The following is a 24461-nucleotide window of genomic DNA, read 5'->3' on the forward strand; positions in this document are numbered from 1 at the left end:
TTTATTAATTTATTAATTTAATTATCAATGTATTAAATATTTATTGGTACATGAGAGCGTTACATGATGATGTATCAAAGCTTTGTCATTTTGGTCAAAATATCAGAAATGTTGCAAAGATTTGCTGTATTTGCATTAATTTTCTAATTATTGGAGGGACTGATTAATGAAGCCACAGTTCTACTGACAGGTGGCCCTGGTACAGCCCAACACTCACTGCAGCAAAGAGAAATCAAATAAAACCTTCTCTAAACTATCAGTGGAACGTGTATATGAGCTTTGTGTAACTATTGCACTAATCTGACTGTAATACTATAGAAACACATGAAGTATTAAACTGTAAAATACAGTCAACATTAATCTATCCATTGTTTGTTAAATTTAGTCGAATACAGTATGTTGTCAGTGGGTCTCATTATGCTCTACATTATATTTCAAAGTGTTCCATAAACAGGTTTGATGGAAGTCTTGGTTTCTCATAAACATGTTGGTGGACTTTGTTCTCATACTGTAAGATAAGATAACGTTTATTAGTCCCACAAGGGGTAAAGTGTTGATGTATCATCAGATGGTATCTGCCACTCCTGTTTATGGTAGTGTCGTTTGTTCAGTATTTAGTTCAGATTCCAGCACAGACTGGTTCATTTGAACTTCTCTTCCTGATAAACACACATCATTGTGTTGTTCACTGTGGGAACTTTCCTGAAGCTCAGATCAAGAAAATACAAACGTGTTTTTCTGATCAAACAAATCAGACAAAGAGACGAGTCTTCAAATGACATTCCTCAACCTTTCTACAGGATGGCCTCCAATTCTCAACGTAAGTCATGACAACAGAAGTTACACATTTCTAACAATGGTTTTTATCCTTTGTTTTTATAAAGTGGTCAGTTTAACTTTTAGATCAAAGGCAAAAAAATAAACAATGCATTTCCAAAATGTTTTTACATTTTAAACAATATTTTCATCGTTATCCTAAATTGTTTTTGCGTAAATTTTACTTGAATTATATTTTTCCGTGTTCAAATCAAATCAAATCAATTATTTTCTATGTTGCATTTAGTATATTTATAAGTGTCACTGGTATCAACCTTTTTACATATATTTTTGGTGATGTTGGGCTGTATTGTTTAGTTTATCAATCAGTGTTGTTCACATTTAAAAGTTAATAAAAACAAAAAGTTTTAAAAATCCTCGTCTCTTATTTTCTACTTTCAGACTTTCCAAGTTTACCTGAACGTAGGATCATTTTGGTTGGAAAAACTGGATCTGGGAAAAGTAGCCTGGGAAACACTTTGTTTGGTGAGGAAGTGTTTGATCCTGGTCACACTTCAGGATCTGTAACAGTTGTGTGTAAATCTGCAACAAAAATAGTGATGAACACACAACTGACTGTGGTCGACACGCCTGGTATATTTGACTCAGGGAGGTCTGAAGAGGATCTAAAGTCTGAGATAATCATGTCTATTGTAGAGTGTGGTCCTGGACCTCATGCTTTTCTCATTGTGCTTAGAGTGGATATGTTCACTAAACATGAGGAGGAGGTCATCAATAGAATCATTCAGTACTTCTCTGAAAAAGTGCTGAAATATTCTGTGATCGTCTTCACTCATGGAGACAGGCTCCCTGAAGGGACGACCATTCAGCAGTTTGTGGATCAGAATCAGAAGCTGAAGGATGTGGTGAGAAAGTGTGGCGGCCGCTGTCACGTCTTTGATAACAGATACTGGAAGAACAACAACCCAGAAGAAAAATACAGGAGCAACTCCTACCAGCTGAAGGAGCTGCTCATCACTGTAGAGAATCTGGTGATCAGCAACAATGGAGGCATCTACACAGAGTCAGGAAGTGGTTTGTCTGATGAAGAGATTAGAGAGAAAGAAAATGGCTGCAATATTTTATAAATTATTTATACTGTTATAATTTTCTGTCTAAATTCATGACATTTAAATTTCTAACAAACATAAACTGTCTTCCTTGTGTTTATTGTGTCACATGTGATGTTCCTGTTTCTGATGCCTTTTATTGTTCCTGTTGTATCCACTGATGCCTCTAGAGGTCACTATAAGCCATAGACATACATTAGGAGTCTAGAAGACTGCATCTACATGAAATGTGAAATGAAATTAAGATTAAAAAGTGTATAATGTTTATTTTAAACAAAAAGGGAAAAACAACTTTATTAACTGGTGATAGTTTAACTTTATGTCTCTGATCAGAAAATAAAGAGAAAAAACAAAGAAATGAAATGTAAAAATAAATGTTTGTCATTTTGATGCAAACACACACTAATGTTTTTATCAGCGTGGGCGAGGACCCACAACTCACCCACAAGCCGACCCCGGAGGAAAGAGTGGCAGAGAAACACGCAGGCCCCCAGCCCCGAGGGCCACCCAGACGTGCACGAAGGGGACAGGAGAGCAACACCAAACAGCCCAGGGACCACGAGAGCACCCGAAAAGGACGCACGCCCCCGCAGAGGCACCCAAAACACCCCAGCAACCCACTCAAGGCACCCAGGTTAAGGCCACCCCACAAGCCCATGGAGGTCCAGGACTACAGTTTGATCAGTGTGTTATTAAAGAGTGGTGCTGGCAGTTGCTTGCAGGCTAGATCATCAGGCTAAAAATGAAGAATCAAGATTATTAGAAACGCTCTTCAAAGCAGGTTATTTTATTTTTTTTGAGAGCAGACATCTTCTGAGAGCAGACAAATTCTGTAAGGAGATTTCGCCATTGGTTTATGGCTTAATGATTTTTTAACTTTCCATTTCACAAATATTGTTTTTTTTGCTGTGGCGAGTGCCGCAAGGATGGATTGTGATTGGTTTGCTGGAGTTTTTCAGTGATTAGAAACCAAAACTGTTGAACTGGTGAACAAAGCCATACGGCATGTAAATTTGAATCAGCTGTTCCCTGGGTGCACTGAGATCAGATGTTTGTTACGGAGAAGCCCATTTTATACATTTTCTGCTGGGTAATGTGGGATCTGTGGAGAACCTTGTATTGAATTAGCTGAAGATTTGTGTGAGAATTATCCTTTTAATATTAACTCATAAATCACCTGTTTTTTTTTTTTTTGTTTGTTTTTTTTTAACTTTGTTTGTTTGTTTGTTTGTTTTTAAATGATTTTTTTTTTAATTTTTCTTAGTAGAGCCATGGGGTGATGTTAGAATCCCTAAATAGTTGGTCATCTATGTAAAGCTTGTCTACAACCAGTTTGGAATTACGGCCTCTCTGTCGGTTTTCTATGAAGATAGGATATAAGGTTTTTCGGCGTTAATTTATTTCTTGAGGGAATTGATCACTCATGCCGAAATCGCGTACCTATAAGTTCCCGACCTTTTACTTTTAACCTGGATTTTCTGTTGAAAGTGTTCAAATTTGGCAATGATAGGGCGTGGGTGGTTACCTTTGCGTGGACCGAGACGATGGACACGGTGAAAGGTGATGTTTTTCACGGTTTCTGCCAGGATTATAAGCGCAGACGACATGAAGTTTTTCAGCAGAGCCTCTGGGTCGTCGTTGGGGGTTTCCAGGATGCCTGAGAAGATCACGTTGTCTCGCATACTGCGAGATTGGATATCCAGGACTGTCTCTTTAAGAAGCTTGTTTTAATTTTTCAGTTTTTTACCTCCGAGGTCATCACAGATAAAGCCAAATGGATATCTTGATTGACTTTTTGTAAGTCCTGAATTTGTTGGTATGCAAATTCCAGGCTGGTTTTCATTTCCTGTAAATCTTGGTGCAGTAAATCGACCAAACCCAGCCTCTTGTTGATGGATTTTAGGACCTCTGTGTGAGATTCTGCCTCCAGATCTGACGTGTCTGTCGATGTTTCATTTTTTTGGTTTTGCAGACTTACCTGATGTGCTTGCGGCTTTCGGTCGATAAACTCTTCGAGGTCCTCCACTCTGGCTGGTGAGAGGGCGCACGGTCGGCTCTTGTTTGTGGCGTGGATTTAACGGTAAGAAGCGTTAATATGAGCAAGTAAACAAAGTTGGTAGACTAGTCTAGGCAGCGAGCCGCCATGTTGATTTTTCACAGACTGTCACGTGACTCTCAGAACATCTCACGTGACTTCTTAAAAAAGAATGTTTGTAATTTCGATGCAAACACACACTAATGTTTTTGTCATTTAACATTTTTACATGTGTGCCTTATAATCTAATAAATAAAAGTTGTGATTCTGACATTTGCGTTGTTGTGAAGTTTGACTGCAGCAGTTTTGAGGTTTGACAAAACAGAACTTTAATCACTGAACTCTGAATGTGTTTAAATGAAGCCTTTATTAATTCATGCTCTAGGTTCACTTTAATAAGGAAATCTGAAAAAGGCTCAAAGCAACAAACCAAAACAAACTGTACATGATAGTGTAACCCACTTCCTGTATGGTTGGTACGTTTATCACATTTTCTGTCCCACAATACTTTGTTGTTTCTCAGTTATTTAACAATTTCTCCAACCAACCTAAGTACTGATCCTAACTACTGTACATCATCATCATATGCAGTTGTTTGTAAATAAAGTGTGTTTGCCTATCACACTTTACTTTCAGTAGCCTAAATTAAAAAGATACCTATGGTTGTATTAAACTACAATATTGACATTTTTTTAAACATTAAAACAAACATTTCAAAAGTTATACAATATTTTTATCCTCAGCTATTCAGCTATAGATTAGAAAATAAATACTCTGTTAACTCTGATATTGTATGAAATCATTGACATTCTGTTACGTACATCTATTTGCTGCTAAACTGCGTGTGTCTTTCTGCATTCTACAGTTTAATAATTCATGTGTTATTACTGTTAGATTAATGCAGTGGTTACAGAAAGCTCACATACACAGATCATTGATAGATCTTAATGAGTCGTAGAGAAAGGTTTTATTTTATTTCTCTGTGCTGTGGTGAGTGTTAGACTTTACCAGGATCATCTATCAGTAGAGTCAAATCTTTGTTCTGAATCAGGACTCACAGATCCCTCATCTCTATCAACCTGGATCCTCTGAGAGGAGACCACGTACATTAGAGACATAAAGTCAGCAAACTCTCCATTAACCCTGCAGGCTTTAATGATTCAGAGGAATCCATTTTCTGATGGAAACAAACACATATGTTGCTGTATGAATAACAAAGACCAAACCAAGGAGAGGAATTTTAAAAACACCTGATTTTAGTTTCATTTTCAATCTGAATGTTCACAAAACAAACTTTGTGGTTGACACTCTAACATCCTCTCCATTCTGCTTTACCAAACCAAGCAGTTTGCAAGAATCGAGAATGATTCCCCGAAATGTATGTTTGTTGTTGTAACAAACTACCAGTAGTTTAAAATGATCAACTCAAACTCACTTAGGACTCATACAGTTAATGTTGTTGACCTTGTGGATGTAATTACAGCTTATTATGAGGCTATGGTTGGGGTTCATGTAAAATAGCAAATTAACTTAATTTCTATAGTGCTAATAATATTACCAAAGTAGTCCTAAAGCTTCACAATATCTGCTCATTCACCTGTTTACATTCACAGACTAATGGGACAGAGCTGAGAAACGCCCTCAACTTGAGGTATTTTCATTTAAATCACATTATTGTGGCAGATCAAAACATTGATATTTAACAAAGTGTTTTTATAAAGTCATTTATTGTTTTTAACAGACTTGAACAGATGCAGACGTAGTATTTGAGACTTTAGTCCTAAGGGCGACGTGTCATATTGATGTGTACTTTTGTCATTCTCCAAACAATATAAAATATTAATGAAATAAAACGTCATATGTAGTGCTATAAGTTAGCACATCATAAACTGTAAGAACACTTTTTTGACATTGAACTTGTTGCTTTTTCACTTCTTCAGAAAATAATAATTATCCAGTGTTTTTCATTTGTCAGACATGACACGCTCTTAGCACGTTGCACTTAGTACTGTTCAAGTGTTTGTGCTAGCTGTCCACGCTAGCTGCTACCATAGATATATCATATAATAAAGGCTAGATGTCTTACGGCAGAATTTTTAACGTCATCACCGGCGGCCATCTTAACTCAGGTTGTTTTCTGGTGGAGTCTGTGGAACCTGAGGGAAGGTGATGATCTGTACAAAACTAAATATTCTTATCTCGCTGAAATTCTGACGGATTTCCTGTTTGACTTTAAACAAACGTTATTAACGTGGCTACAATTCTGGATGTTTGAACATGTTAAAATTGCAGCTTTTCTCTTCAAAAACAACTTAAATATGCAGCATATAGTTGTTTAAAGCAGAGACCACCAGTTTAATTTGTTAATAACATCTTACATTATGATTCCTACAGGAAATTGCTGAGTGAAGATGCCAGACTTTTGTGCAGCCACGGATGCTTTAGTCACTGTTGTGATGAAACCAGAGCCTGGGAGATCACCTGTAACACATTACAATACTATGACTATATTTAAAATAATCGTTAGTTACTTAGTGGGAGTATGTACAATAAGGTCCTGTTACAAAGTAACAGCAGGGCTGACATATAATAGTATTGCAAGATTGTTTTTGGCACAAGGCTTTTTAGAATGTTTGTTTAATCTATCACTGAATAAGGATCCTCCTTAGGTCTGATAGTTTTGTTAACATGGGCTGGTAGTGAGTTAGCTTTATCCACTCCGCTGTTTTGAAACAGTGGCACAGTTGTATTGTTTTCATATCCACAGTGTCCATTAACCTCAATGTTTACTTGTATCCCTCGCACTGTAGTCTCCAGTTCAGTAATCTTTTGGAGAAGACTGCTGTATTCTGTTGTGGAAAAAGGCATTCTTCTGCTTGTTAGCTTGCTACTTGTAGCAAGTTAGCTTGCTAATTGTAGCTAGTTAGCTTGCTACTTAGCTTTCCAGTTGAGCCAGCGAATAAAAAAGGAGTAGATGATTACCTCAGAGCCACAGTCAGATGGTAAATGATAGAGTTTGTTGTTGAAGTATCGTATCCTTTCTCATAAGAAAAAGTTCATATTTAGTAAATAAATTCCTCTGTGTGCTCCGACTCAAAAAATGTGAAAAAAATTGGTGGTTAATTAAAAATTGCAAATTTATGCTAAATGTGGGAGGTGTTAATGCAACGGTCAGAAATGTTTTGTCATTAAAGCGTCAAAATAATTAGCGCCCCATGCAACAACATTGCACCTGGCGTAGTGCTTTAGTAATAAATGATATGATTTATATCAATCAATCAATCAATCAATCAATCTTTATTTGTATAGCGCCAAATCATAACCAATGGTATCTCAAGGCACTTTACAGTAGAGCAGTCTTAAGGACGGACTCTTCATTTTATGGATACACACATATGCATATATACGTATATACACATACATATGTATCCCACACCCAACATGAATTCATCATGGCGGCAAGGAAAACCTTCTGTTAAGCAGCAGGAACCTTGTGTGGATCCCATTCCTATGATGAACAGCCATCCACGTTATGCTGTGTTGGGTGTGTGCAGAGGAAAGGGTGGAGACAGAGCCGCTGAGTCTCTGTAACTCCACACTGAGGATCCCACGAACCTGCAAGACAAAAGCCAGAAGGAGTACAGGAGCAAACACACAAGGGAAGAAGCAGACATAGAGGGAGTGTTTGAAAGAGGAATGGGACCCTCTCCGGTCCCTCTCTAACCTAAATGACCTCTCTCTTAACGCCCTCTCCAACCTCTCTCCAACCGAGCATGCCAGACCCCCCCCCCCGGCAGTCTATGCCTATTGCATCTTAATTATGAGCTATGAGCTGGTTCCTAACTGAAAGCTTTATCAAAGAGGAATGTTTTGAGCCTAACCTTAAAGGTAGGGAGGGTGTCTGCCCCCCGAACCGTGTTTGTTAGATGGTTCCAGAGAAAGTGGGGCCTGATAACTGAAAGCTCTTCCTCCTATACTACTTTTAGAGACAAATGGAACAACGAGTAGTCCAGCATTTTGAGAGCGTAGTGTTCTGGGGGGATTGTATGGCACTACAAGCTCCTTGAGATAGACTGGTGCCTGTCCATTTAGGGCTTTATAAGTGAGAAGAAGAATCTTGAATTCTATTCTATATTTTATGGGAAGCCAATGCAGAGAGGCTAATACAGGAGTAATGTGATCTCTTCTCCTAGTTTTAGTCAGTACACGTGCTGCAGCATTTTGAACCAGCTGAAGTGTCTTTAGCGACTTGCTCGGGCAGCCTGCTAAAAGAGAATTACAATAATCCAGTCTAGAGGTAACAAAAGCATGGACTAGTTTTTCGGCGTCGCCCTGAGACAGGATAGATCTGATTTTAGCAATGTTACGGAGATGAAAGAAGGCAGTTCTTGAAGTTTGTTTTATGTGAGAGTTGAAGGATAAATCCTGATCAAATAGAACCCCAATGTTTCTAACAGTTGTGCTTTGTGCCAGAGTAATGCCATTTAGGGCAGTTAGGCTAGCATAGGTTTCTCTAAGGTGTCGTGGGCCCAGTACAATGACCTCAGTCTTGTCTGAGTTAAGAAGAAGAAAATTTTGGTCCATCCAGGCCCTAATGTCCTTTAGACAGGCCTCAAGTTTAGATAGCTGATTTGTCTCACCTGGCTTCATTGATACATACAGTTGGGTATCATCAGCATAGCAGTGAAAGTTAACAGAGTATTTTCTCATAACATTACCAAGGGGGGATCATATAGATACAGAACAGGATTGGACCTAGCACAAAGCCCTGAGGAACCCCGTAGCTTACTTTAGTGTACACAGAAGACTTATTATTCACGTGTACAAACTGGTACCTATCAGATAGGTAGGACTTAAACCAGTTTAAGGCAGTCCCTGTGATTCCAAGTAATTCCTCTAATCTCTCTAGTAGAATATAGTGATCTATAGTGTCAAAAGCTGCACTAAGATCTAATAAAACCAGCACTGAGAGTCGTCCTTCATCTGAAGCCCAGAGTAGATCATTAGTTACTTTAACTAAAGCAGTCTCTGTGCTGTGTTGAGCTCTAAAACCTGACTGGAAGTCCTCGAACAGGCTGTTGTTTTGAAGAAATTCACAGAGCTGAGCTGCCACAACTTTCTCAAGAATCTTTGAAATAAAAGGAAGATTAGATATAGGCCTGTAGTTTGCTAAAGTGCTGGAATCAAGAGTAGGTTTTTTGAGAAGGGGTTTGATTACAGCTACTTTAAAGGACTGTGGCACGTAGCCTATTGATAGGGATATATTTATTGTCTCCAACAAAGATGGGCAGACTAGGGGAATAACTTCTTTAAACAGATTAGTTGGGATCGGATCTGAAAGGCAGGTTGATGGTTTGGAGGATGAAATAATAGAGTTAAGTTCCTGAAGTCCTATATGTGTGAAACAGTTTAGGTTAGGCCTATTTACATTTAATGGTTCAGCAGGCCCAGGTGAAGGCAGGGAGTGGCTAATTTTATCTCTAATCTTGTGAATTTTATCGTTAAAAAATGTCATTAAAGTCCTCACAGCTGAGGGCTAGAGGAATCATGGGCTCAATAGAGCTCTGACTTTGTGTTAGCCTGGCTACAGTGCTGAAAAGGTACCTCGGATTATTTTTATTTTCTTCAATTAGTGAGGAGTAGTATGTAGATCGACTATGTCGTAAGGCTGTCATGTATTTACTATGGCTTTCTTGCCAGAGTATTCGTGACTCCTCTGTTTTATTGGAGCGCCACATTCTCTCTAATTTACGGGTTGTTTGTTTGAGTGTGTGAGTTTCAGAGCTAAACCACGGAGCTTTCCTCTGACGTTTAATAATTTTTTCCCTCAATGGGGCAATTGAGTCCAAGGTGGATTTTAGTAGACTAGCAGAGCTATCGACAAGCAGATCCAGTTGAGAGGGGTTATAATTAATATCATAGTTATTTATTGGATGGTGCACTGAGTTTAAGGCAGCAGGAATGGCCTCTTTAAATTTAGCCACAGCACTATTGGACAGATTTCTACTCGTAACTATTTTATTGCACAGTGCGAGATCCTCTAGGATAATGTTAAAAGATATTAAAAAGTGATCTGATAGCAGAGGATTTTCAGGGTAGACTTTTAGTTCATTAATATCAACGCCATATGTTAGAACAAGATCAAGAGTATGATTTAAACGACGAGTAGCTTCATTAATAGTTTGAAAAAAGCCAACTGAGTCTGTAAGGGACATAAAGGCTGAGCTCAGGCTATCACTATCTTTGTCCACATAGATATTAAAATCTCCTACTATCAGTATTTTATCAGAACTGAGGACTAAGTCTGATATAAACTCAAAGAATTCTGATAGAAATTCAGAATAAGGGCCTGGAGGACGGTAAATTATCGCAAATAAAACTGGCTGGCAGGTTTTTGATTCGATATGAGATAAATTTAGAACCAGGCTTTCAAAGGAAGTGTAATTGGCCTTTGGTTTAGGATAGATTAGGAGAGAGGAATGATAAATAGCTGCTACACCACCTCCACGGCCTATGTCTCGTGGCATATGAGTATTTAAATGACTGGGAGGAGTGGCTTCATTTAAACTAACATATTCATCTTGATACAGCCATGTTTCAGTTAAACAGAATAAATCAAAGTTATTTTCTGAGATAAGGTCATTTACTAGTAGAGATTTGGATCTCAGTGATCTAATATTTAATAGAGCACATCTAATGCTTTTATGTTTTGGTGTTTCTAGATTTGAGATTTTAATTTTTTTCAGATTTTTATAATTGATAGCTCTTTTATTTGATTTTATGTTAAAATCATTGTGAAATATGGTTCGGGGGACTGACACCGTCTCCATAAAATAATATTCATCACCATCACAACAGTTGTCATGGCGATGAACACAGCTATCATAATAGCAATGGGAGGGAAACTGTCCTAAGGCAAGCGCAGAGGGGCGTGGAGGACTCCCCCTCTGTAACATGGTCTCATTCATGAGATGTCATAAATGTGCCATGTTTTCTGATAGTAGAGATGCTTCCTCCAAAGTAGAATGGATTCCATCTCTTCCTATCAGGTTCGGTCTTCCCCAGAAGGATCTCCAATTATCATTGAAGCCCACCTCGTTTTCTGGACACCACCTAGATAGCCAGCGGTTAAATGATGACATGCGGCTATACATGTCATCACTGGTCAGATTTGGTAAGGGACCAGAGAAAATTACGGAGTCCGACATTGTTTTAGCATAAGCACAAACTGATTCAATGTTCACTTTGGTTGCTTCCGACTGACGACGTCGGGAGTCATTAGTGCCGACATGGAGGACTATCCTATCAAACTTACGATTACTCTTTGCCAGCAACTTTAGATTTGATTCTATGTCGCCCGCTCTGGCCCCTGGGATGCACCTCACGATGCCCGCTGACTTCGCTAGCTTCACGTTTCTCACTATGGAGTCGCCAATTATCAGAGTTTGTTCCCCGGTGAGTGTGTTGTCCTCACAGAGGGGGGAGAACCTGTTTGAGACGTGAACATGGTGGTGTCCCGAGCGGCTTTTTGAGCTTCGACTATGCTTACCACGGACAGTAACCCACTCATTGCTGGCCGGGGGGGAGGCTAAGCTAGAGCAAGCACGGTCCGCACCGGCTAGGTCCTGCTTGCTAGCTTCGGTTTTGGTATCAGGGGTGCGGAACCACTTCTCCAGATTGTTGATCCTCGCCTCCATATCTAACAGTACGCTACACTTTATGCAACTACCATTGTCCCTAAAGGAGGACGAGGAGTAACTAAACATCTGACACACCGGGCAGGAGAGCGGAGGGGAGGAGAGAGAAGCCATAGGTGCTAAATTTAAGCTAAGCTAAGCTAAGCTAAGGACAAAAGGAAGTTTAAAGGAGATTGCACTGCCTATAAGAGGCGAGATTGCTTTTTACTTAACCTTCGTACGTTTAACTGTACGGTAAAAAATTAAAACAAGTGTTTTCAAGCTAAAATATCAATGACAACAAGTTTGATTAGTGTTAGCAAAACACAGTAGTAGAGCGCTGCAAGCAGCGGTAGAGCGTAAACAGGAAATGATCGATACGTCACCACGTCACCACGTCAGCACGTCAGAAAATGACGTTGCAGCTGAAACCCATTTAATTCATTTTTCATTTGTACATTTATGTCTGACTTACACTTTTTATATTTTTCCACTGTTATTTTGTATTTGTTTCATTTGGACTGTGATATTATTTGATGTACATGGGGAATCTATGTTGGTTTGCATTTTCATGAAAGGAATAAATACATTTATGTTGACATTTACTTTGGTTTTTTACCGTCTGCTCTTGTTTAATCGTGTTACTGCAACAAGTGAATTTACCATCAATAAAGATCTATTCTATTCTATTCTATTCTATTGTATTTCTTTAACCAGCTCAGAAAGATGAACAACAGAATGTTATTTCCAACATAAACATTGTGTTGTATCCTAGGCTCACTGAAACAGAGCGCCCCCTGTGGTCAAACATGAAACTTATGTGTCGTAAAGGAATGTCATGTTGTAGCTGCTGCTCTTACAGTTTGCCCCCTGGTGGTCAAATAAAGCCATTGCAGTTGATTTCATCACTTCCTCATATCTAAGATTAGTCCTTAGATTTTTTAGACACATTAGCGTTGCAGCAACAATTGGTCAATGAATGTCCACTGGACATTTATGTTAATCATGTTACTATAGAAACGTAATAGAATCGTTGGTGTATGAAATTTGGAAGAGGAAGTGATTGTAAGGGAATCTTGGTTTATCATGAGTAATATTAATATTTATTCATAGATTAGTTAACATGTGGTGTTCCACCTTTGAGGGGGAAGGAAATATTTAGTTAAAGTAAGCCCATTAACAGTTGAACCACGGAAACGAGTTCGTACCCACTAATCTACACCCCATTAAGTCAATGTAAAAGTTCCAGAAATTCAAAGATTACAATTAGCCATTTATTTTCACACTTCTGTAATACACAAAAGCACGTGGTGGTTATATCATAATAAAATGAAACTGCTAAGCTAAAAAATCTAATCTAAACTAAATATTGGATAAAATACTATATATATATTTAAATCAAACCATATTGGTAGGGACTCAGGGTTATACGTAGAAAGGGGGACATACAGACACAGACAAACAGATATGGGATGAGACTTGGTGTGAGACATGGTGCGTGGTGTTGGGATGCATTCTAAGTGGACGTAAGACTATGTGTTGTCGATAATTTTGGGTGGAATTGGATATTAATGTTCAGGTACCTCGATGCCTTAGGGAGAACTTCTGCAGTACGTGTTCTCTTGCGACAGCACCGCGATTCGTGGATTTGCCAGCCAGTGGTTCTGTTTGCGTTCAAACAGAGATGCTCCTTCAGCTGACCATGGCTGGGATTGGTGCGTGAATACTGCCGGCCTAACTTATTCAAATGTAGGGGTGTATCTGGCAGTGGTTTAAGTGGGCTGGAACTCACCGGTAACTAACTTGAAATTAAAAACAAATACTCACCCCCCCACACCCTGACTAGACTATACAACTTCCCTCCACCAGCTTTGTTGTCACTCTCCAACATTTTTTCCACTTCCTCCCATGACAGCTCCTTAAGAACTTCTCTGCTCCTTTCACAATGATTTTAATCTTTTCTGGGGTTTTTTTTGGCCTGGTCAGTGCAGTTGATCACGTATGCTATAAATTGGACTAGTCTATCCAAAGAAATGTTCCAATCATATTAATCAATCAATCAATCTTTTATTTGTATAGCGCCAAATCCTAACCAATGGTATCTCAAGACACTTTACAGTAGAGCAGTCTTAAGGACGGACTCTTCATTTTATGGATACACACATATGCATATATACGTATATACACATACATATGTATCCCACACCCAACATGAATTCATCATGGCGGCAAGGAAAACCTTCTGTTAAGCAGCAGGAACCTTGTGTGGATCCCATTCCTATGATGAACAGCCATCCACGTTATGCTGTGTTGGGTGTGTGCAGAGGAAAGGGTGGAGACAGAGTTGTTGAGACTCTGTAACTCCACACTGAGGATCCCACGGACCTGCAAGACAAAAGTCAGAAGGAGTACAGGAGCAAACACACAAGGGAAGAAGCAGACATAGAGGGAGTGTTTGAGAGAGAAATGGGACCCTCTCTGGTCCCTCTCTAACCTAAATGACCTCTCTCTTAACGCCCTGTCACGGCAAATTTGCGGTTGACCTCATTTGGAGACATGATTTATTGCTCTGGTTGAGTGATGGAGTCCAGGCGAGGCATTGATGATTTTATAAAAAAGGTTTATTATAAAACTAAGTAAAAAAGAGATGGACAAAATTAGTGACCGCTCGGGCGGACGGTCGATGATCAAGACCCGCTCTAACCAACAGTTTCACAGCTTAAGCTTTTATGCAGATAACATAAAAAGTTCCACCCTGAGGTAAGGAGAAGGGGGGAGTCAGATGCCCAACAGTGGAAACATTTGAGGATGATGAAGACGTGTATATTATGAGGAAGATTGGGCGCCACTCTTATCTATCCTTGATCGTGTATATCTGCATGTGAGTTTGAGTTTTGGCCTTCAGCAGAGACTCTGTGTTGCACTGAGTACAATATGATCTGTACTGTTTAATCTAACATGATTCAGCTGTTCAAAAGTGCAAAGAGTAATGGAATCATCATGTATTAAAACATGACAAATTGTACACATGAACATACATTTGACGATATGATGATGAATATAAAAATTGCCATAACATTCCCCACTTTTGGTCGCCATCAACGACCAAATCAAGAAACAAAATTATTATTTTCCACCTTTGCTGTCTGTCAGGGTTAACCATTAGCATCGTTATAGTCATACATTGGATATATTCTTCTTTTGTGTGGCACAGATATATCAAGAAAAATGTGGAAATAAACCTTAAAAAAACTTTATCGTTATTATCAATGGCATGAATCATCAAAAATCATCCTTTATTACATCTAGATAAGCAAAAATCATCATTTGCATCAAGGACATCACTCGTCTTCATTGACTGAGTTCAGTGGTAACTGGGGTCACCAATAGCTAGAAGAATAGTGGAACCATGGTTAGAATCACCGCACTTGATTGGCGGCGTCATGAGTGAAGAACATTGAGTGTTTTCCTCAATCGCAGCAGAAGGGTTTATGACTGTATTCCTGCAGCTAGGTATGAGGTTGTCCACCCTCCACCTAGCTACAATGTAAGCCTTTGGTGTGGCTTATAAACAAAGCAAAGGAAGAACAAAATCCCACGTCGGCGGGGTCCTCAGGGCTTGGTCTAGGCTCTTGTTATGGAGCGTTTTTTTTTTTTTTTTTTTTTTCAACAGAGTGTGTGTCTCGTGAAAAAGAAAATCAGCTCCTGTGATCCCACAAGGCAAAGGAACGCTTCTTTCTGCACCGCACCTGAGAAGTCAGCTTAGACGGTGTAGTTGTTATTACACCGGCTCACTCAGTGGCCTTGTCGGTTCCCCCTTCGTTGTTCGGTCAGCCTCCGTCTCAGCATCAGCTGGTGTCGGCAATCATCTGCTTGGATCCATGTCGCCCGCTCCGTGACCTTCACTGCCGTGTGGGTCGTCAGCTGAATTCGGAAAGTGTCAGTCCACCTTCGGTCGTTCATTTCCGGTCGGCGTGTAGATGATCGGTTGTTGTCTGAGGAAGGGTAGTCTCCACACACCTGGCAACCTCTCTTGGGATCGGTTGGTACCTGAACAGAAGAAAAGAGGTGGGGGGGAAAAAAACAAAACAAAACAAAATAAAATAAAATAAAATAAAATAAAACAAAATAAAATAAAATAAAATAAAATAAAATAAAATAAAATAAAATAAAATAAAATAAAGTTTAAAGAGTAGGGGTGTTAGGGTTAGTTAACTAACTAAATCAATAGTTAGTGTGGCTCTGGTGCTCAGGTATAGCTTCCAGGAAGGCAGAGACAGGTCAGAGGTCAGGATCTGAGAGTTTTTCAGATCCTAAAAGGTGCTGCTGCACAATCACACAATGGTTAGGTGTGGGTTAGTGAGCTTTTAGCTAGCTCAATGTTATCTGTAACCCATTCACACGTGAGTGGGAAAATATGAGGCTGAAAGAAAAGCAGGAAGTATTAATTCGATTCTCCTTTCCTGGAGCAAGGAGAAGCATAGCTGGAGTAGCAGTGATTCTCAAACTGTGGTACGTCTACTACCAGTGGTACGCTGATACCTGGTGAGAAGCAACAATTTGAGAACCACTGTTTACAAGGACATGCAAGTCGGACGGAGAAGTGTGGAGTGTGACTACATGTCTTCTCAAGATGAATACATACAATTGGGAGACATGGAGATGTGAGAAAGCTAAATAAGTTTAACCAAATAAATAAATAATGTTATTTATTTATTTAAATTGTTTGTTTTATTTTTCTTTGCTATATCTTATTTGTAAAGGAGAAATCTTATTCTATCCTTTATTTATTCTGAATAATGTTAACACTCCACACGTAATTACATAGCCTAATTCTTTTATAGAGCTGAATTTGTCATTTCATTTATTTCATTATTTTCCCTCATAATTATTATTTGAGATGTAATTTACTTAATTTTGAAGGTCAATTGGTGGCAAAAGTGTCTCCTATTGAACCAGAGTTAAGAAAGATTATTGGCCCTTTAAGGTTAGACAGAATCAAAGTTAAGTTGAGTCGAACAATCATATTGTCTTTTGCTCTCTGTGTTTATCCCATTCGTAGGAGTAAAGAGCCCTAGCACGGTTTGGAGAGCGTCCTTAAATGCTTGGAAGTTACTTAACTTTAAACTATCTCTTATATCAATCAATTATCAAGAATTTCAGGAGGACCCTTTTTAAATCTCAGGCGACCCAGATTGGACCACCAACCCAATGTTGAGAACAATTAATTTTACTCTTAAAAGTGTCTAAACCCAGTGAAGGTGTTTTATGGTCTTGCACGCTAAGTGCTGGTGGAACAAGAAGAAAATGGTTGGAGGGTTTTGAGGTATATTATTTTCCTATGATAAAATATAAATCAAAAATCAGAGGGACGTTGACCCTCTCCCTTCCCTTTTTTACATAAGAATACATTTGGATTCTTAAAACCATATGATAAATATCATTGGAAAATCACTTATCTGATCATTTTGGATGTGTCTCCGTTTTCCTCTCTCTTGTGTCCGCCTGCCTTTGTGCCCTCCAGCCTCCTCGACCTCCTCCTCCTCAGCCATAAAGGTCAAAGCCAGGGTCAACTGTATGCTCCTTTTGGAAATTTGAAGATCTGTCCCCACTTTCGCAGTTGGATTGGAAGTCTCTGTAGTCTCTGGAATAGATATTATGTTAGAACATCCACAATATGTCATATTGTCACGTGTCTATTTCAATCTATTTCCCCTTTGCTTCCCAGTTATAGTTATGGACAATACTTCCCTTTAATTCTCATCCTTCATCACAAGAAGCAGTCACCAGGCATGACGGCTGAAGGAGGCAGGATCGGAGTCAAAAAGGCGGTGGCATTTTCTATTTGGAAACACTCAGAAACAGAAAGAGAGGAAAACATTAAGACTTAAATGAATAATTTAAAATATCCTTTTTCTTTAGTTGAATTTGATTCATCTCCTTTGAGTATACAGCCAGACGACGACATAGACAAGTGTACACAACAACGAGTATACACATACAACAACAAAAAACATGGACACTGAACATGAACAGTAAGGTCAGTCAAGGTCAAAGCCAGTCATTCCACTGAAAGTGGTATTATATACTAAAAATGTTGTTTGGTGTTTTTTTAAACACCCAGAAAAATAACCTTTAAAACCTGGTAAACTTTTTAGAAGGCCCAAGGCCTAAAACCATAATTCTTTTAACAAGCAGCAGTGTTTTCTGAACACCCCACTACATAATTGGAAAAAACGGGGAGAAGATCTAGTGCATCAAAACCCAGGAGGAAAGGAAGGTGAAACAGAGGTACATGTGTAGTCAAACAGCCATTCATCGGTCAGTCACTCAATGACACGTCCACAGCACATTCGCACTCACAACGCGGTTCTCTCAGGCATACGTAACGTGTCATCATTCAGTCATTCATGCACCGCACACGTTCATGCCTCAATTTTCACGTCCATGCATTCACAAGGTTTTGCTGTATAGTGTCTAAGTAGAATATAGGCCTCATCTAACCCACCAGCGGTGATAGCCAGTCCACCTCCTCTCTCGGGGTCAATGAGCTCTTATTGTCCCCCCATGCTTGGCAACCTTTTAGTGTTAATTAATTGCTTTTCACTGGTATCATCTAAATAATAAGAGGTACGCTCCTTTTTACTTCCGCCTTGGCGGAGTCTACACTTAGATTATTGCCCATTGCAGTACTGACAGTCTGCTTATCTGCTGATCAGGCAGAATTGGCACGGCCGTGCACTTAATAACCAAACTCAACCCCGGTCCGCAACCGGGGGAAACTCGACCGCTGTCTGTTTCCAGAAATTTAAGAAAAATCTCTGAACCAGCAGGAACCTCAACCTCCACTCTTGAAAAATAAGAGCTTGGGCATATAACTCAACCACCCTTTTCCAGAAATTTAACAAAAAAAACCTCTGAATTAGCAGGAACCTCAACCTCCACTCTTGAAAAATAAGAGCTTTGGCATATAACTCAACCTCGGTCTGCAACCGAGGGAAAACTTTGCACAACTGCCAGGACTTTTTGGGCACCTCTAATATTATCCAACATTGAACGGAGCACGCAACCTCTAATAACCCTCACTCTAAGGGAACGTAGAAATTTGTTCAGAACGGTATTCGGTTACCAAGCATATATCAAATCAGGTGGACCACTATCCCCCAAAGAGCGCTTACCCTAGCAAGGTTTATCCTTTTTCTGCACATTAAACCAGGACTTCTTGTTTGAAAAGTAATTGCCTATGTACTCATAGCAACTAATGGGACAGTTTTCTCAGGAAAAATTTGGTACCCCCCCCCTGCTGTCCAGTGGCTTCGGGCCAGCAAGACAGTCCGACGCGGTAAGGGGGAGACGCGCAAAATGAAAACGATGAATGTTGAACTAGGCTGTCTGTCGCAAGCAGCTTCAAAAGGGTAAGGTACAGATTGTTTACGAGGGTATCGTTCAAAAATGTCAAAATGTAAACTTGGTTGAGGCTGCAGTCCTCAATCTCTGATAAACAAAAGAGTAAAAGAAGAATCGTTCAGAAATAACAAAGGAGAAAAAAACGTGTGAGCTCAAAAAAATCATGGCCAATAATAGAATAAAAAATTAAAACTTCAGCTCCAAAAGCTGAGGCAACAGAGGGCTCTTTCTTCAACGGATGTAACCATATTTTGCATTGTGGGGGCCTCCCCTCAACGAGAAAATAAAAGGAAAGAAAAGCAAACAAAAACAAACCTATTAGTAACACTATTTTCTTCCCTTTTGTTTGTTCTTTTCTCATAAAGGCAAAAGCAGTGTAAATAAATGAGCAACATAATGAATAAAAGCAAAGATAAATGATGGGCACACATGGTCTCATGTGGCAAACAGAAGGGTTCTGTGTGAAGTTCTGGTGGTCCTGTGTTTCAGCTCATAGTTATGAACGTGAGTGTGTGACTGTATGTCTGGTCTGTCTGCTTAGAGCACACCTTCTTTTAAGTTTATCTCAAAGCCTGTGAGAGAATAAATGAAAACAAAATAATCTAGCGTACAGTCAGAAAATAGAGGGGTTAGTATTGTCCTATCGAAGGAGAAGCTTGTTGGCTATTTGCTAGTTGTCCCCCCCATGCCAAAGTTCAAGGCTAAAGTGATATAGCACTACCACCAAAGGCTGTGGTGGACTTCTTATGGCTTGGTATCCTCGTGGCTTTTGAAACAGTGTCTTTTTTGGTGAAGATGTTCCAGCAGACGTGTGATCAGTCTGCAGTTGCTGCCCATCATTCAGGCAGTAATTGTGGCATTTAACCCGCAACTCATTGGTGGGGGAGTGTCCAACCAACTCCGATGCCCACAGGTTCTCAGTCTTTGATAATGGGGCAGGATGTGTTAATCCCAGCATTGGCATGCGGCCCATTCCATAGACGATAAAGAGTTGACTTGGGACTGAGCGAGTTATTTGGTTGCAGCATTGCTTTGCTGAATGGGAGAGTTGAGTCCTTTTCTCTCTCTCTCTGTGTGTGTGTATGTGTGTGTCTCCCTCTCTCTCTGTGTGTGTATGTGTGTGTGTGCGCGCGCGCGTGCGTGCGTGCATGCCCCGTGCCACACGTCCGTTCAGCTGAGAGAAAGAAACCAAAAAAAAAAAAAAAAAAAAAAAACTAAAGCGCACAGAAACACAGCAGCTGACTCTCGTCCAAAATGAAAGCATTAAAGCCAAACAACCAAAGGGAGAAATCTGATTCCATTCACACGTTTAAACAAAAAAAAAAAATTAAAAAAAAGATAAAAAAAGAAGTTAAACTCACCGAAAGCATGATCTGAGTTCACATCATACCAAAATTGTATATGCGGATGCATATATTATTTGTTTATTGGATTGTTCATCCCATTATTAGTGTTTTACTCCCTGTAGTGTTCACTACAGTTTAGGTTAGGGTTGGGGTTTTAATCTTTTTTGATATCGGTACAGAGGTGAACTCAGTACATGGTACCGGGGCGTTTTGGAAACTTTGGTTGCCTGTCTATCTTATGGTCAGGACCTCACAGGCTGTCCGTGGAGGTGCCTGAACAAAAATATCCGAGCCCGAAGAAAAATATAGGGAACTTATAATATTAAAAAGCAAAGAACTTCAACCATTTGAGTCCTTTCTCATGGCAGTTTCTTTCACTGCGTCAAAACACAGAACAGCTGAAGGAGGAGAGAACCTCCAGAATGATGAAAATCAATACAGTGCTCGACTGGTTGCCTTTCTATCAACACAGAGCGAATATATATATATATGTAAATGAAAATGTATATATATATGTATAAAGGCAGCTTTACCTTAATAGTCCGAATTGGTGTTTGAGGTTCAACCGATGGTTCGTGGTCCAGTCTCTGTCCGAGGGGCAGCCCACCGTGGGGCAGCCTTGGAGTTTTAAGTGCGTCCACTCTCCAGTGCTGGTCCACGGCAGAAGCCCCACAGAGCAGAAGATAAATCCTGTTTGTGATTGCCAATTTGTCACGGCAAATTTGCGGTTGACCTCATTTGGAGACATGATTTATTGCTCTGGTTGAGTGATGGAGTCCAGGCGAGGCATTGATGATTTTATAAAAAAGGTTTATTATAAAACTAAGTAAAAAAGAGTACAAAGATGGACAAAATTAGTGACCGCCCGGGCGGACGGTCGATGATCAAGACCCGCTCTAACCAACAGTTTCACAGCTTAAGCTTTTATACAGATAACATAAGAAGTTCCACCCTGAGGTAAGGAGAAGGGGGAGTCAGATGCCCAACATCTGTAGCGCCTACCAGAGGGCAACAGGTTGAACATGTGGAAACCAGGGTGTGAACTGTCCTTGATGATGCTATGTGCTCTGTTGAGGCAGTGTGAGGTGTAGATGTCCGTCAGGAAGGGGAGAGGGCAGCCAACAATCCTTTGAGCCGGTTTTATTACCCTCCTATCTGCCTCAGTGCAGCTCCCGTACCATACAGTTATACAGTACGTGAGCAGGCTCTCGATGGTCGAGCGGTAAAAGGTCAGCAGCAGTTTTGAGTCCAGGTTGTGCTTCCTGAGGACTCTCAGGAAATGTAGTTTCTGTTGGGCCTTCTTGGTAACCGCAGAGATGTTGTTTGACCAGGAGAGGTCCACAGAGATGAGGACACCGAGGAACATGAAGGTGTGGACCCTTTCCACACACTCACCGTTGATGTAGAGGGGGGCAGGGTTTGCTCTGTGCCTCCGGAAGTCCACGACAATTATCGAAAATTTTGGAAAAACTCTTCATGAAAAGACTCGACAAATTTATAGAAGACAATAATATACTACATGAAGGACAATATGGGTTTAGAAAAGGACATTCAACAGCAATGGCTATAATTGACACCACAGAGAATATAAGAGAAGCATTAGAAAAAAAACAATTTGTATTCGGAATTTTTCTGGACCTAAAAAAAGCCTTTGACACAATTAATCATGCTATTCTAGAAGAAAAACTTCAAAATTACGGAATTAAGCACACAGCCATAAAATGGATTAAAAGCTATATGACAAATAGGAGACAATATGTTGACTTTGAAGAACACACATCAAAATGCCAAACCATACAATGTGGTGTGCCACAGGGTTCAATTTTAGGGCCAAAACTGTTTATTTTATACATAAATGACATTTTCAAGTCCCTGGCAGCTCCCGCTGCGCAAGCACCTGTTGTCACAGGGGAGGGGCACAGTTTTCCACCCGCGTCCAGGCCGTCTGGCATTGTGGGCTTGGCCCGAGTTGCTCAATTTGTCAGCCATGGGATTATCACAGAGTGTGATTTCCACCTTATAGAGTGCTTGAGCCCCCTTCACTAGGTCTCTTTATGACTGTAGGTGGAGGCTGTTTGAGGGGTGGTGCCTCCCGAGGAACCACATCCCTTTTCAGTGCCCGATGGGAGTGATTTTGTCATTTCTGCAGGACCTGATTGACAAAAACAAAGCATTTTCCACTGTGAAGATGTGTTTGGCAGCGATCGCCGCCTGTCACTTTGGCTTTGGGGATAAGTCGACCAGTCAGCACCCGCTGATCTGCCGGACATGACGAGGGGCCTCAAGAGGAGCGATCAACTGTTCATCTCCTGGGCCAATCTCCGCAAAGGGAAGCCTGTTACTAAGCAACGCCTAACACAGGGTGGTGGAAGCTATTGCTTTGGCTTACTCGTGTCAGGGTCTGCAGCCGCCTACAGGTCTGCGTGCACACTCGACTTGTGGTCTTGCCACATCCTGGGCTTTGTTCAGGGGAGTGTCTGTTCAGGACATCTTTGTGGCAGCGAGTTGGACCTCGCCCCTCACGTTTGTCCGCTTTTACATGCTGGCACCTGGCACGGGCGGTTTTACTGTCCTGATGTGATCAGACTTCTGTCCTGGGGGCTGGTACCGCTTGATAAGCATGTCTGCACTACGGGAATTTCCATATCCCATAGTGAGACATCTCACAAAATATTATGAAATAGAACTTTAGGTTATGTATATTATTAATATTATATAATATGAGTGAGATGTCTCACCAGACAACCCTTCTTGCTCAAACGAGGAGAAGAGGTGCTTATTTTGAATGGTGCGCGTCTGTCCGCGTCCTCCTTCTATAGGAGGTGGGTCACCCCCCTGCGAACGGACACGCTTCACCGGCCAATCAGGATTGGCAGATTGAAATAAATGCTTCTGAGAAATGCAGACAGAGGTTGCATTCCAAAGTGAGACATCTCACTCATATTACTCATAGAAGCAGGGTTATATACATAATGTAAGGTTGAATTGAATGTTAAGCTAATAAATTGCCAACTGGGTTTAGAATTTATTCTTCATATCTTTAATGTAGGACTTCTTTGTGAGGCAGCTCAAATGAAATCAGATGAGAGCATTCTGACTAGGGCTGAACAATTAAATGCATTTGCGATATTATCGCAATACTAAACGCAATTTTTGAATCACAAAAGTTGCAATTTGATTTATTTATGTTTTCTTGTTCTGTCTTATATTGTCCTGTTAAGTCCAGAGAGTGTTCAAGAAGTGCAGTCCACATGTTATCATGTTTCATGAAACGTGAAGTTAGTTAGATATGTTGAAGAGAGTAAAGTCACAGATTTGTTTGCTTTATTGTTATCTGTGCTTTAAAATGTATATTTTATATTTATTTAAAGTTTAAATAAATCTGAAATGGTTTATTATGAAACAGATTGATTTATTGCTTGTGTTCATTGAAAAATAATGGCCTATTAAATCGCAATATTAAAAAACTGCATTTAGATTGTTTTCTGAAATTGTTCAACTCTAATTCTGACACAACTTTGTGGGCCAGCACTGACCTATGTAAACATGTTCATTGTGACTAGATTTACTTATGAAGGAGTGTTTACAATAATCACTCCTGTGAATATGTACAAGTGTTTTTATAGGGTTAGGGTTAGGTTTATATTTTGGCTTAATTCTACTTGTTATTCAGATTTTACTTCAAATAATACCTTTGAATTGAAATAACATAATGAGAAGTAATGGTGACGTTAATGCTACAGTTGTAATTTTATCATGTTTACTGTACCGAGATAACAACTTCAGGTATATCTCACATTTCAAACTGCTTTATTTTGTACTTCAAGTGGTTATTCAGCATTTTTGGGTTTATTTGATGAATAGGTTTGAAAGTGCAAAATTCCCTGTTTTCACTTTTTTCAAAATGGGCACCTTTAGCATCGTTTTTCTCAACAACTGGAAAGTTGTGCGCTGATAACTTTTTCCTGAGGAATCTGTATAAATTACTGATGTAAAATCTAAAAAGATTGGGTAGTACCTCCCATGGTGGAACAAAACCCTATTTCTAGGCCTCTTTTAGGCTACCGACAGCGGCCTAATAAGGTCAGGGGATCGAACCCACCATGGGCCA

At 39.9% G+C, this 24461-nt stretch overlaps 1 protein-coding gene across 1 annotated transcript; it reads left to right on the forward strand.

Moving 5' to 3' along the window:
• The first annotated feature begins 1480 nt into the window (after positions 1-1480).
• On the forward strand, positions 1481-16675 carry LOC114480779 (GTPase IMAP family member 1-like). Its single transcript, XM_028475195.1, has 3 exons — positions 1481-1840; positions 2305-2520; positions 16660-16675. Exons 1-3 carry the CDS (start codon positions 1521-1523, stop codon positions 16673-16675), a joined length of 552 nt encoding a protein of 183 aa, XP_028330996.1. The 5' UTR covers positions 1481-1520.
• Positions 16676-24461: the final 7786 nt, after the last annotated feature.

This window comes from Gouania willdenowi, chromosome 18 (assembly GCF_900634775.1).
Source record: "Gouania willdenowi chromosome 18, fGouWil2.1, whole genome shotgun sequence".
In the NCBI taxonomy this organism is placed as follows: Eukaryota; Metazoa; Chordata; class Actinopteri; order Blenniiformes; family Gobiesocidae; genus Gouania; species Gouania willdenowi.